The 13,071-nt window shown below is 43.8% G+C and overlaps 1 protein-coding gene across 2 annotated transcripts in view; it reads right to left on the reverse strand.

Annotated features, from left to right (window-relative positions):
* Nucleotides 1–13,071, reverse strand: part of SORCS2 (sortilin related VPS10 domain containing receptor 2) — a 1,538,136-nt gene that overhangs the window by 337,327 nt on the left and 1,187,738 nt on the right. For both annotated transcript variants that reach the window (XM_030191157.1, XM_030191158.1), the window contains one exon: nucleotides 1,334–1,498. In XM_030191157.1, the coding sequence (XP_030047017.1) occupies nucleotides 1,334–1,498 (165 nt within the window). The remainder of the gene's footprint in view (nucleotides 1–1,333; nucleotides 1,499–13,071) is intronic.

Raw genomic sequence — 13,071 nt, forward strand, 5'->3', positions numbered from 1 at the left:
TATACCAATTCCACAATAGACAGACGTTTGCAAAACAGGTTTTGAAAATACAGATTTGTTCATTTTGAAGAGATTTTCATCCAAAAGCTGCTTTATGACACTTTTTGGACATTTATGTTGACGATGGTTTGAAGTACTTACCTACTGAAGGAGAAGCTACTAACTTGCTAAACAGAACACAAGCAATGCTGGCAGAGGCCAATACCAATTTCAGACTTAAAATCACCTCTAGCAGTCTAGAGGTAATAAGAGCATTTCCTGCAGAGGATCATGCCAAATATTTAAAGGATCTAGATCTAAGAGTATACACCCCTCTGCTTCAAACAAGCCTTGGATTACATTGGGATCTAAAGAGAGACATTTTCACCTTTCAAGTCTCCACCCAACAGAAACCACATACTCGCAGAGGCAAGGCTGGTGTTAGACATTCAGGGGCCTGGGGCAGAAACTGGGGAGGGGGCCCAAAAGCAGGCTTTCAGCCTATGTCTTCTTTAACTTGAGGCAGGTTTGAGGCCCCCTATGGTATGAGGGCCCAGGGCAATTGCCCTGTTTGCCACCCCTCGACACTGGCCCTGCACAGAGGTGTCTTGCCTACAGTCAATAGTCTGTACGTTCCACTGGGGTTTGTGGCTCCAGTCCTGACCTTAAGACAATGCTGGCCAATGTTGGTCTAGGGACTACTTTATTCTGCTGGAGAAGGCTAGATAAGTGCATTTCACTTTGTTAAAAATATTATAAGAAATGAAAGAGGGGTACTTTTGCACTTATGTAAATTGTGGTGTTTTTTTTTTTTTACAATGAAGAAGCGTTATTAGCTCTGAACAGTGGCGTACCAAGGGGGGGTGGTGGGGGCGGTTCGCCCCGGTGCACACCACTGGGGGGGTACCGTGTGCCTGTCGGCTCTTTGTTTTCATGCTCCCTTTGCCCTGGAACAGGTTACTTCCTGTTCCGGGGCAGAGGGAGCATGAAAACGAGGAGCCGGCAGGCGCGCGGCACCCGGGGGGGGGGTTATTTCGCCGGGGGATCGGGGGTTTTTTCACCGGTGGGGGGGCATCGTGCTGGTCCGGGGGGGGGGGGGTGCTGCACCCGGGGGGTGGGGCGCATTGGCGATCCGCCCCGGGTGTCAGCCCCCCTAGGAACGCCACTGCCTCTGAAGGTGTTCAACCCACTTTTCACTTTGTTTAAATCTATAGATTTACTTCCTAGACTTGAATATTTACGGAGGATTGTATTGCATATTTGTAGTTGATTGATTGTTACTTCCCATTAGAAAATAAAGAGTCATCCACAGTGTTTGGAGCTGGCTGAAAATGCTAAGTAATTTGAGCCATACCTTGGAATCCTTGCTGTAGGCAAGGAGCTTATACTCTTCTTTTGGATGGAAAATCAGAGTTTCTACTGAGAAGTTAATGGGTTGCTTTTGAAAACTTGCGCCTTCATCAGTGCTTGTAAAAAGAGTCTGATCCCGGTCAGTGAGCGAAGAACTGACAAGAATGATCTGGAAAATAAAAACAGGAACACAGAGTAGTGAATTTCCAAAGACTTAATCACCTTTTTAAATGGACAAAACAGAGTTAAATTTCCTAAATCACAACATATTCATCTAAGGTCTGGTTCACTATGATTTTTCTCCCCGATAGTCATAGAATGGAAAAAAAACAACTTAGTAAATCAGGCCTTACATTTTTGGCTACGGGAAACTATGTGCATGCTATCAGAGCATATGTACTCTTGGCTACACAGAAAAGATATCTGAGTAGTTTCCCCTTGATCGCCAGCCTGAGACAGTAAGGTAATAGACCTGTTGGTGAATGGTTAAGATGCATTTATTAAAAGTTATAAGATTTACACTATTAAGTTAATCATCAAGATAATATTATGATTGTTATTTCTCTAGGGGCATACAGCCTTCACAAAGCCTAGTCGGCGAAACACGTGTCGGTGTGGAGCCCTAGATGACGAGTGGTAGAAGTCTCAAAAACTTGAAGCTTTAGTTGATACAAAGCTAAGTACAAGGGATTTTCCTTTTTATTTTATGATGATTGAGAAAGATTGGATAAAAAGTTAAATGATATAATTAAAAAGAAAAAAAGATATAAATATAAATATGTTGACCAATGACGAGAGGCAAACAAGTTTAATCACTAGATGTTTGATAACATCAAAGTGAAAGCGTAACATCAACAATACCTCTGAGTACAAAATAACCATATACATTTATGTTTTTAAAAAAATGAATACACATTACAGGGTTAGTCATGTTAAGGTTTTGCTTATTGTCATTTTTCCAATCAAAGATTTTGTAGCCTAACTGAACCTTGCCCTAGTGAGAGTAAGTAGTGAGGCTTAATTCAGTGTTAAGCTTTACTATTCCTTTGTTAGAATTTTTGTTATTAATTGTTCTGGAATTTTTATTACTTACATTTACTGTGCATCTGTCAACTGTATTTGAATCAGTGGTATTTCATGTTTTGGAACTATGCATAACAGTATTTTTCAATATGATGTAAGCTGTATTGGGTGGTCCTATCAGACCAATTAGAAGGGGTATATTTGTATTGGTGTTGTGCTAATCCATATGCTTCTCACTATTATTTAACACTGTCCACAGTAACATGTACACTTTAGTAACATACTAATTTAAAATTTAAACAATGCCTACACAATTTTCAAACAGGCACTTCATGTTTGAAAATAGGCTGTGTTTGCACATATGTTTGCATATATGTTTTTCATTTCATTTATAACTTACCTATCTTTCCACTGCTAAAGAGAAATGTTAAATAAAGACAACCAGGTCGATATTCAAAGCGATTTCACCAAACAGAAATGGCTCCTGGCAGGTTAAATCGCCTGTTCAGGACTAACTGCTAATTTTCAGTGGCACTTAAACAGTTAGTGCTGCTGAAATAACCAATTAGCGCCAAACTCAAAACCGGATATAGGCAGGGCCGCAGAGAGACTGGGCCGCCCCCCCCCCCCAGGTTGTCGTCGTCGTCATCGCCGCCGCCCCCCTCCGTCCACCACCGGGCCAGGCCCCCCTGAATTCAAATCATAGCGCCTCACCTCAACCTCGCTCTGTGTAAAAGAAGCGCAGCAGCGGCAGTCTGCAGATCGCCTCCCTTCGGGCCTGCCCTCCCTGTGTCCCGCCCACGCAACGGAAAGCAGTTGAAACCAGCCAAAATCTGCTTTCAATTATACCGATTTGGCCAGGTTTAGGAGATGGCCGGCCATCTCCCAATTTGTGTCGGAAGATGGCCGGCCTTCTCGTTCGAAAATAAGCAGGATAGTCACACCAACCATAGACCTGGCATAACTGTGAGTGCCATTAACTTAGTCACATGAATAAGTTGGTGCCTTGCCCATGTCCCGCCAACATGTACATGCCCTTGCACACTACAGCACTTATGCACGTCCTGATGGTTGTTTGCTTAGATGTCCTATTTTCCATCCCTTCTCCGCTGTTCTTCCCCTTAATTCTTTCTCTTTCCTATAGTTTATAGCTTATTAAATTTTGCTAGACCACTCTAGCTGCCAAGGCAGAGCAGAGTGGTGTACAATCTACAGTTTATTCAGAAAAGGCTTGGAACAACCTTCCTGAGCCCTTACGCCAAGCCCCCTCCCTGCCCGTCTTCAAGTCTTTGCTTAAAGCCCACCTCTTCAATGCTGCGTTCGGCACCTAACCCTTACCGTTCAGTGAATCCAGACTGCCCCAATTTGACTGCCCCTATCGGACCGACCGTTCACTTGTCTATTAGATTGTAAGCTCTTTGAGCAGGGACTGTCTCTCTTTGTTAAATTGTACAGCGCTGCGTAACCCTAGTAGCGCTCTAGAAATGTTAAGTAGTAAAAGGAACTCCAATATTGACAGAAAAGATAAGCATAAACACTCAGAGGAGAAATAAGAGAACACACAATAGGGAGGGTAAAAATAAAAATAAACCGCCTCTTGCTGGAGAGTCCCATCAGACCACCACGCCAAAAGCTCGTTCGAAAAGCAAGGTTTTTAGGTTGGATTTAAAATTCTTTAGGGAGATGATTATTGTAGTCCTTTTCTACAATCTTTCAAAATGTTATACATTTAGGGGGCCTTTACAAGTCCGCACTAGCGTTTTTAGCTCATGGTAAAAATCATCTGGCAGTAAACGCTATGATGTCATTGGGCATCTCAGCATTTGTCACCAGTTGATTTTTACCATGAGTTAAAAAGGTTAGCATGGCTTTGTAAAAGGCCCCCTTAGTTATTGTGAACTGCTTTGATGGTATGAGCCCTTTAGCGGTATTTCAAGAATAAAGAAACCTGAAACCTTACAGAATAGTGCTTAGGACAGTTACACACTTACTCCAAGATTCTTTATATGGCGCCCAGATATGTGCGCCCAAATTTCTGGATGCATTCCAGATGCACACACGCAATATAATTGAGCAATGAGCCCTTAATGACCAATAATTGGGTGCTAACAACCAACCATTGAAATTAATTGGCACTCATTAACATTTGTGCGTGCATCTGCCTGCTCGCTATTCTATAACTCTACTAGCACATAAATCAAAACGGGGAGTGGCCATGGGTGTGTCAGAGGGGTGTTCTGAAAAGTTGTGCATTTAATTCTAGAAAATGGCCTCAGTGCACCTAACGTGGGCACCAGCATCTGCACCAGGTTTCAGCAGGCATAGGTTTGGTGCCAAGCACGATTCTATGAAGGGCACACATCCTTTATAGCGTCGCACTCGGCGCCTGTTTTATCCAGTGCTGAATTTTGAGCACCATTTATAGAATTCCTTCCATAAATGCTACTTTTCTCAGCACTTACACATGCAAGGGGGTGTATACCCATGCACGCCTAATTATTCCATCCTCTTGTTATATAGGGATCTTCTGTATTTATTTCATGCTTGTTCAGCGAAGGTGACACAAAAATGGAAACTAGACGATGTTCAGTGGAATAAAAACTTTATTGAAACACATCCAAGACATAAATTTTTGTTTTCATATGGGTGGGACGGATCAGAGGGAAAGGCCCAGTGCGGGCCGAAGGCAGCCTTTCAGTACGGCTGCCGCTGTCACTGCAGGGCTGAAGACTTGCTGATAAGGTAAAACAGGTTGAAAGAAGAAGAAAGGGGAGGGGACCTGAGAGAGAACCACTGGCAGTCTGGGAGGACAGGGAGAGATGCTGGAAGGTGCAGGAGGGAGGCAGAAGGTGGCCAGCACACGGTTAATTATTAATCAAGATTAACGTTTTAAATCGCGATTAATAACTAACATGTTACTTGCGATCAGTGTGTTTTTTTCTAGCAAAAAAGGTGCCGGCACTCAAATGCCAGGCCACTCTTCAGGGGTAAGGTGATCATTGAGGGACCCACCCCACAATAGCCAGGCCCCCTGCAACCAGTCACAGAATCTATGACAAGGCAGAATTGGTGTGTAGAGCCTGAGTTCTTTCATTAAAACTTGGGGACCATGGGTTAATTTTAGAAGCAATGGAAATGGTGCTGGTACTCAGTACCCCCAAGTAAGCCCTCAAAAAAGCCCTACTTACGATCAATGTGCAGCCCTACTTTTTATGCAGTCTTGTCTGCCAGGTTAGCTGTGCAGACACTGGCATTGAATAGAGCTGGTGCCTGTATAACTGCTGGCACCCTCTGACCCTATCCACAGACTATCCTGGCACTAACTACACAGTACTGCAACACTCAGCAGCACTGTGTGATTAAGTTACTACTGAACATATTGGGATGGGAAGCTAAAAGGACTCGCTTCTTCCAGCTTATACCCCATTGAACATTCTTAGTATATTATCTATGGTAAATTATCTATGGTATAGTCCCAGGATACATGACAGATCTCATAGACCTACCAACCAGAAATAGAACTAGTTCATTTCGCACGTATCTAAACCTTCACTACCCAACATGCAAAGGACTCAAATACAAAACAACCTATGCATCAAATTTCTCCTATATAAGCGCACAAATATGGAACAGACTCCCAAAAGCTGTGAAAACAATCCATGACCACATAAACTTCAGAAAATCACTAAAAACCAACCTCTTCAAAATGGCCTACGCTATAGATCCAACATAAATCCCCACATCCGGCCACATAACTAAATCAAAGATTGTACTGGACATTATACAACCTCCCTCCTTTCGACCCTAATGGAACTTGGAATACATCTACCTCATTCGAACACAACATAACCTTGAATCTGTTTTCTACCGGATTGGCAACTGCCTTACGGTACTGTGTAAGCCACATTGAGCCTGCAAATAGGTGGGAAAATGTGGGGTACAAATGCAACAAACAAATAAATAAATAAATAAAAATATCAGGCCCTCAATATACCCCTATAGACCCCACTGTTGTGAACACAGTAGCTCTGTGACAATGATCTGCTCTGGAGATCCAGCACTATATAAGTAACTACAAAGGCTATGCCATAAAACAAACTACATTAAGAGTTATGAAGAGCTCTTTCACATAATTAAAAGCTCTCAGCAAAATCTGTGGCTGGAAAATCAGCAGCCCTTTGTCATTTGTTCAAGTGAGTTTCCTGAAGGAAGCACTTATCTAATACTACAACCCATTCCAGAAAAGAAAACTGAACATGAACTATAATCACACAGCTGTGCCTAGGCAGAATACTAATTTGTATACAGATCCTGATAATTTATTACAAGTTAACACAGCACAGTGACAGAGTGAGATTATTTAATGACCACCACCAGCACAGGGTGTAGTCTGACATTTAAACATCTATCTTTGACCATTAGTCTGTTTTCAAGTGTTTCCTAAAGTAAGCAAGCGTATGTCAAGAAAAATTTGCAAGGAATTAGTCACACACTTAATTGCACTCAAGGGATTAAATCATATCATGTAGGGGGGTCCTTTTACTAAGCCGTATGGGTGCCTACGAACGCTCAGAGTGCGCCAATTTGGAGTTACTGCCTGGCTACCGTGTGGCCCAGGCGGTAAATTCATTTTTTACGTGTGTACGAAAAATAATTTTTATTTTCAGCAAAAATGGGCGGTAATCGGCATTTGGCACAAGTAGATCATTACTGCTCGGTTACTGCGTGAGACCTTACCGCTAAGTCAAAGGGTGGCGGTAAGGTCTCAGACCCAAAATAGACGCTTGCCAATTTTTATTTTGCCGCACATCCATTTTCGGCAAAAAAAATGGCATTTTTTACAGGCGCGCTGAAAAATGGATCTGCACGTGCCTAAAACATGCGCCTACACTAGCACAGGCCATTTTTTTCAGTGCACCTTAGTAAAAGGACCCCGGAATGTATCTAACCTTGAAAAGTACTTATTTAAATCTCTTTCTTTGGGGTAGAGCTTCCAAATGGATTCATTTGGAACATTTCATCACAAAAATGAGCACAGTGGGGTGAATTTTATATATGGCACCTATAAGCAGTTTATGGAATAAAATTATGCCTGGGAATCAATTGCTTGTTAACAATTACTGGTGCTAATAGCTTGTTATTCAATAAATTGCACACACAAATTGGGCGCAGACCATGGGCGTAGTTTGACTGTTTCATTTGGGGGGGGCAAAGGATGAGGCGGGGCATATGAATATGCTAATATGGAGGAAGGAAGGAAGGAAAGGAGAAAGAGCTGGCTTTTTTGGGAATAACCATAATGAATATGTATGAGATATCTCATACATATACATTATGGTTATTCCCAAAAAAGCCAGCTGTTTCTCCCTTCCTTCTTTCCTCCTTACCCACCACTCCCTCTTCCTCTCCAGTAGTATTTCTCCACCCCCTTTCCCATACCATGCCAGTGTAGACTTTAGAAATGCATAGGCTCTATATGTAGATCCTTCAAGAGGTAGTGTGTCATGATTTAGGCTCTACACCCTTTCTGATGTTTTGGTGCCACCTCAGTAAGGCCAACACACAATCTCTCCACTGCAAAACACTATACACAAACTTGTGCAAAAACACACTCATAACCTTCCAAACCATAAGAGCACTAATTCCAAGGGCAGGACGAGCTACAACCTTATGTGTGGAAAGGCAATTTTCTAGCACCGGAAATGGCTGCGCAGTGGGGTCTAGAACTACTGGTGGGCTCCCCCAGGAGCCTGGCGATAGAGCTAGATCACCGAGTGGCAAGCCGGTGGTAGGCCCACCACGCTTTCGTAAAAAGGCCCCTAAATATCCATTGTTTAGTCCTCTCTAATCCTGAATTAGCTCATTATGAGACCACCAGAAACTGTGCATTTCTTTTCCCTTGCTCTTTACTTGTGGGATAATTTACCTTTGTACATATGTGGTAAATTGCCATTGAAGAATTTAAAATCTGCTCTAAAGACTTGGCTTTTCCAATGAGCCTATACTCCTAACCTACAGTAGGTGATGACTGCGTGATGCATCACTTCTTGTCTGCTATATTCATTTTTCTCTCTTGTGCGTTGATTTTCTGTCCTGTCACTTTTTTGGAGTTCCTTCCTGTTTATGTTTTAGTCTGTGAGCTGCTTAGCCCTGCCCTGTCAGATGAAGCGGTATAGTAAATTATAAATAAAACAAATAAAATGGGGTGTTCTTTGAAAGTGAACAGAGTCTAGGAGGAGCACGGGTGCAGTGCACATACATGTACATGTGTATATTACATAATATTAATTTATATGCATTTTTAAATCTAGGTGCGAATATTTACACTAGCTCTACAGCTCGTGTTAAGCAGACACGTCTAAAATATGCAGGGTCGATATTTAACCAGCGGCACTCAGCATTTTGCTGACCGTCACCGGTGTTATACCTGGAAATTCAATACCAGGCCATGTTTGGACTCCAGCATTGAATTTCCAGATTTGCGCAGCCAGCTAAATTATAGCCGGTAAAGGGGCCCTTTTATTAAGCTGTGGTAAAAAGTGGCCTGTGGTAGTGTGGACATGTGAACTTGGCGTATGCTGGGCCATTTTTTTTTACTGGAGCTGGGAAACAGAGCTTTTTTTAATGGGGGTAACAAATGGCCGTTCGGTAAAGTCAAAAGTAGCGCGTGGCTATTTACTGCCTGAGCCCTTATGCCACCCACTGACCTAGCGGTAAAGGCTCATGCGCTACTCGCGCAGTAATCAGGCAGTGTGCGCCAATATGACCGCGCTGCCAATTACTGCCAGGAATGCCCCCACGGTAGAAGAATATTTTCTACCATTGGAAACATCATGCCACAAATTCAGAATTACCGCTGGGCGCCCGCGCTACCCTGGCAGCCATGCCAATTGCACGTTACTCATATGTTATCAGTATCGCTGCTTAGTAAAAGGGCCCCTAAGTGTGATATTCAGCATGTAATTGGCTAAGGTGCACTGCATAAACATAGGCCTGACTTTTATGTGGTCCTATTTATGCAGTGACCTTGGCCAGTTAAGTGCTGAATATTCATCCCCAGAACACTCCCAAAATATCCACTTTGCATGAGACGCTAACTGGTCATTTTCAGCGGCATTAACCAGTTAGTCCCGAAGAGGCAATCTAACTGGACAGGAGCCATTTCTGGCCAGTTAAATTGCTTTGAATATCGATCCCTACTTATAGGAGGGCAGATTGAGCCCGTCTGGGTTTTACTTCCAATGCTGCTTTCAATGGAAGCAATACCCGGACTGGATCCATATGGTAACCCTAACCTGGATGCTGTGTGAGTGTCTGAGCTGGAGGGTTGGAAAGCCTGGACTGGAGCTCGATCTGGATCAGGGGGATTTTTCTTGACCTCTTCCAAGGAAAGTGTAAGAGGGAGCAGACCTGGTGATACAGACCATGCCATGGCCTAGTGGGACATTACAACATTTATTTATTTATTTGCTGCATTTGTATCCCACATTTTCCTACCTATTTGTACACAAATGCCATTATTTAAAGCAATTAACAGCATAATAGGTGTGCAACTGTTAACCTCCCCATAGTGCCACACTCAGTACTAGCTAGCTATGTCTGTGTGAACAAATTTAGTTTACAAGAAAAAACAGAAGACTCAGGTTATCCAGGTAAAGACTCCTTCTGCAACCTTATCTGAACATTAATGTGTCACATTTCACTTACATATTCTCTATGCTATTGATATTAGTTTGTATTACCAGCTTGCTTTACATCTGTTATAAAATCAATGTAGGCATTTAACATGCACTGAAGTAGGCAGGCTCCTTGGTAAAATATGGCAAAAGATGTCACACTTCCATTAAACACAGAACTCAGTGTGAGATTAAGACAGACTCAATAAGAGCATATCCTGTGAAAATACAGCCGATGCCATCCATCCCTATATATCCAAACCTGTTTTAATACTGTGCATTCCAAGGGGGAGACAGACTCAACCAACAGAGGAAGCTGGACAAAAACTGGAAATGACAGAATCAAGATGAGAGGAAAATGGATGAAATGTTAATTTAATTACAGCTGGAGATAGAAACAAATTAAGCTGAAGAATTGTCATACTGGCCAATACTGATCATAAATGCTGCCCTCAAATATAGGATAGAGAAATAAGACCTCTATTTCAAGAGGTCTGCTGTTTGACTTATGCCTTTTGTGCTTTGCTGTACCTGATCTGTTGCTGTTTTCTTCCTGCAGAAACCTCTGGTGGCCAATAGAAGTCTGTATCTGGCTCCTTGTGCCTGTGTTCCCACCCAATTGGTTTGCCTGTGAGTGACATCATTGATCTCCTGACCTCTATTTAAAGCAGCCTGCTAGCAGCAGGGCCGCCGAGAGCCGGGCCCAGCACAAGGCCGCCCCCGCCCCCCCCACCCGAGGTCGCCGCCCACCCGAGATCGCCGGGCCCCCCTGCCGCCCACCCACCCAAGGTCGCCGGGCCCCCCTCCACCCGCTATCGGGCTGGCCCTCGGAACTAACCTTAAGCCTCCTTTCACTTCGCAGCAAGCAGCGGCAGGGCAGACCTCTCCTTCTTCCTTCCGTGCCCCGCCCTCGCGGACGTTACGTCAGGTGAGGGCGGGACATGGAAGGAAGGAGTGGCCTGACATGCTGCTGCTTGCTGCGAAGTGAAAAGAGGCTTAAGATTAGTTCTTGGAGTGACGGAGGGCGGGCCAGGTGGTGACAGAGGGCGGGCCAGGCGGCGGCAGCGGCGGGCCCCCCTGGAGGCCCGGGCCCCAGGACTTTTGTCCCCCCTGTCCCCCCCCTCGGCGGCCCTGGCTAGCAGTGTCTGCACTGTGGTGGCACACACCAAAGGAGCATGCCCAAGGGCAGGTCATGCTCCATGGGCGAGCTCCTTGCTGTGACTCTTTTTATATATGTTTCTACTTAAAAGGGTTATTATTTTCTAGTATATTACCAGATGTAGAGGGGCATTTTCAATATGATGTCAAAGTTGGACTTTGGACATTTTGAGTTAAACGTCCCAAATCCAAATAGCAAATGTAACCATTTTCAAAACTGTAAAACGACTATCTTTTTTTTAAAATAATGTTTGTAACAAGGTTTTGTGCTCTGTGCGTTTATCCATTTTCGCAACCCCCCCCCCCCAAAAAAAAACATACAAGTGAAAAACAGAGAAAATCATGCCATTGAGATGCAGGAGGGGCTAGTATTTTTAGCAGACTGGTCCCCCGATATCCCAGAAGAGCAATGGGGCACACGAGGGGGCACTGCTGTGGACTTTATATAAATAAATGCTCCCAGGTACACATCTCTCTGTTGCTCCCTTATCTTGTCTGCTGAGCCCTCCAAAACCCACTACCTTCAACTGTACAATACTGCAAAACTCACCAGAAACCCACTGTACCCACATATAGATGCCCTTATGGATGAAGTGGGCACCTATATGTGGGAAGGAAGCTAATTTGAGTGATCAGGTGGTATATGAACAAAACTTTAAAAAAGTGAGACTTCAGATCTCCAAAAGACCTTAGCTAGTACAGCTTAAATGTCCTACACAGGAGTCATACTATCATTAGTCCCCAAGAGCACTTGAAAAAAAGAGCAAACAGAAAAAACTCATACCAGAGAAAAACCGTGACACTATTATGTTCCTCCTCCTGAAGCAGCTTAGGTTTAAGCGAAACAAGTAGCCCTTGTCAGGGCATTTTGGAGTGCTGTGCTGATAGAATTTGAATATGTGCAATTGGATCTTCAGTCTGTTGAAATAAGTGATTTTTGACTTTTTTTTCACGTGCACAGTTTTTTGGGGAACTTTGGTTGTATGAGGATGGTATGGGATTTACGTTCCAAGACGTATGAAGAGAGGCTTGCTGACCTGAACATGTACACCCTGGAGGAAAGGAGGAACAGGGGTGATATGATACAGACGTTCAAATATTTCAAGGGTATTAATCCGCAAACGAATCTTTTCCGGAGATGGGAAGGCGGTAGAACGAGAGGACATGAAATGAGATTGAGGGGGGGGGGGGGGCAGACTCAGGAAAGATATCAGGAAGTATTTTTTTACGGAGAGGGTGGTGGACGCTTCGAATGCCCTCCCGCGGGAGGTGGTGGAGATGAAAACGGTAACGGAGTTCAAACATGCGTGGGATATGCATAGAGGAATCCTGTGCAGAAGGAATGGATCCTCAGAAGCTTAGCTGAATTTGGGTGGCGGAGCAGTTGGGGGGAAGAGGGGGTGGTGGTTGGGAGGCGAGGATAGGGGAGGGCAGACTTATACGTTCTGTACCCGAGCCGGTGATGGGAGGCGGGACTGGTGGTTGGGAGGCGGGAAATACTGCTGGGCAGACTTATATGGTCTGTGCCCTGAAAAGGACAGGTACAAATTCAAGGTAAGGTATACACATATGAGTTTGTCTTGGGCAGACTGGATGGACCATGCAGGTCTTTTTCTGCCGTCATCTACTATGTTACTATGAATGCAAACAGGACACTGTAGTAATGCTATTTTGAGTGACCACTGTGGTTATTTATATAATTAAGCACTTTTATTTTTTTTTTTGGAGCAACATTTTTTTCTCTGGTATGAGTTTTTTTTTGCATGCTCATGGGGACCAATGATAAGATCTGACTCCCGTGTAGGAATTTAAACTGTATTAGCTAAGGTCCTTTGGAGATTTGAGGTCTCACTTTTTTTTTTTAAGTTTTGCTGATATACCGCCT

Source organism: Microcaecilia unicolor, chromosome 2, assembly GCF_901765095.1.
Source record: "Microcaecilia unicolor chromosome 2, aMicUni1.1, whole genome shotgun sequence".
In the NCBI taxonomy this organism is placed as follows: Eukaryota; Metazoa; Chordata; class Amphibia; order Gymnophiona; family Siphonopidae; genus Microcaecilia; species Microcaecilia unicolor.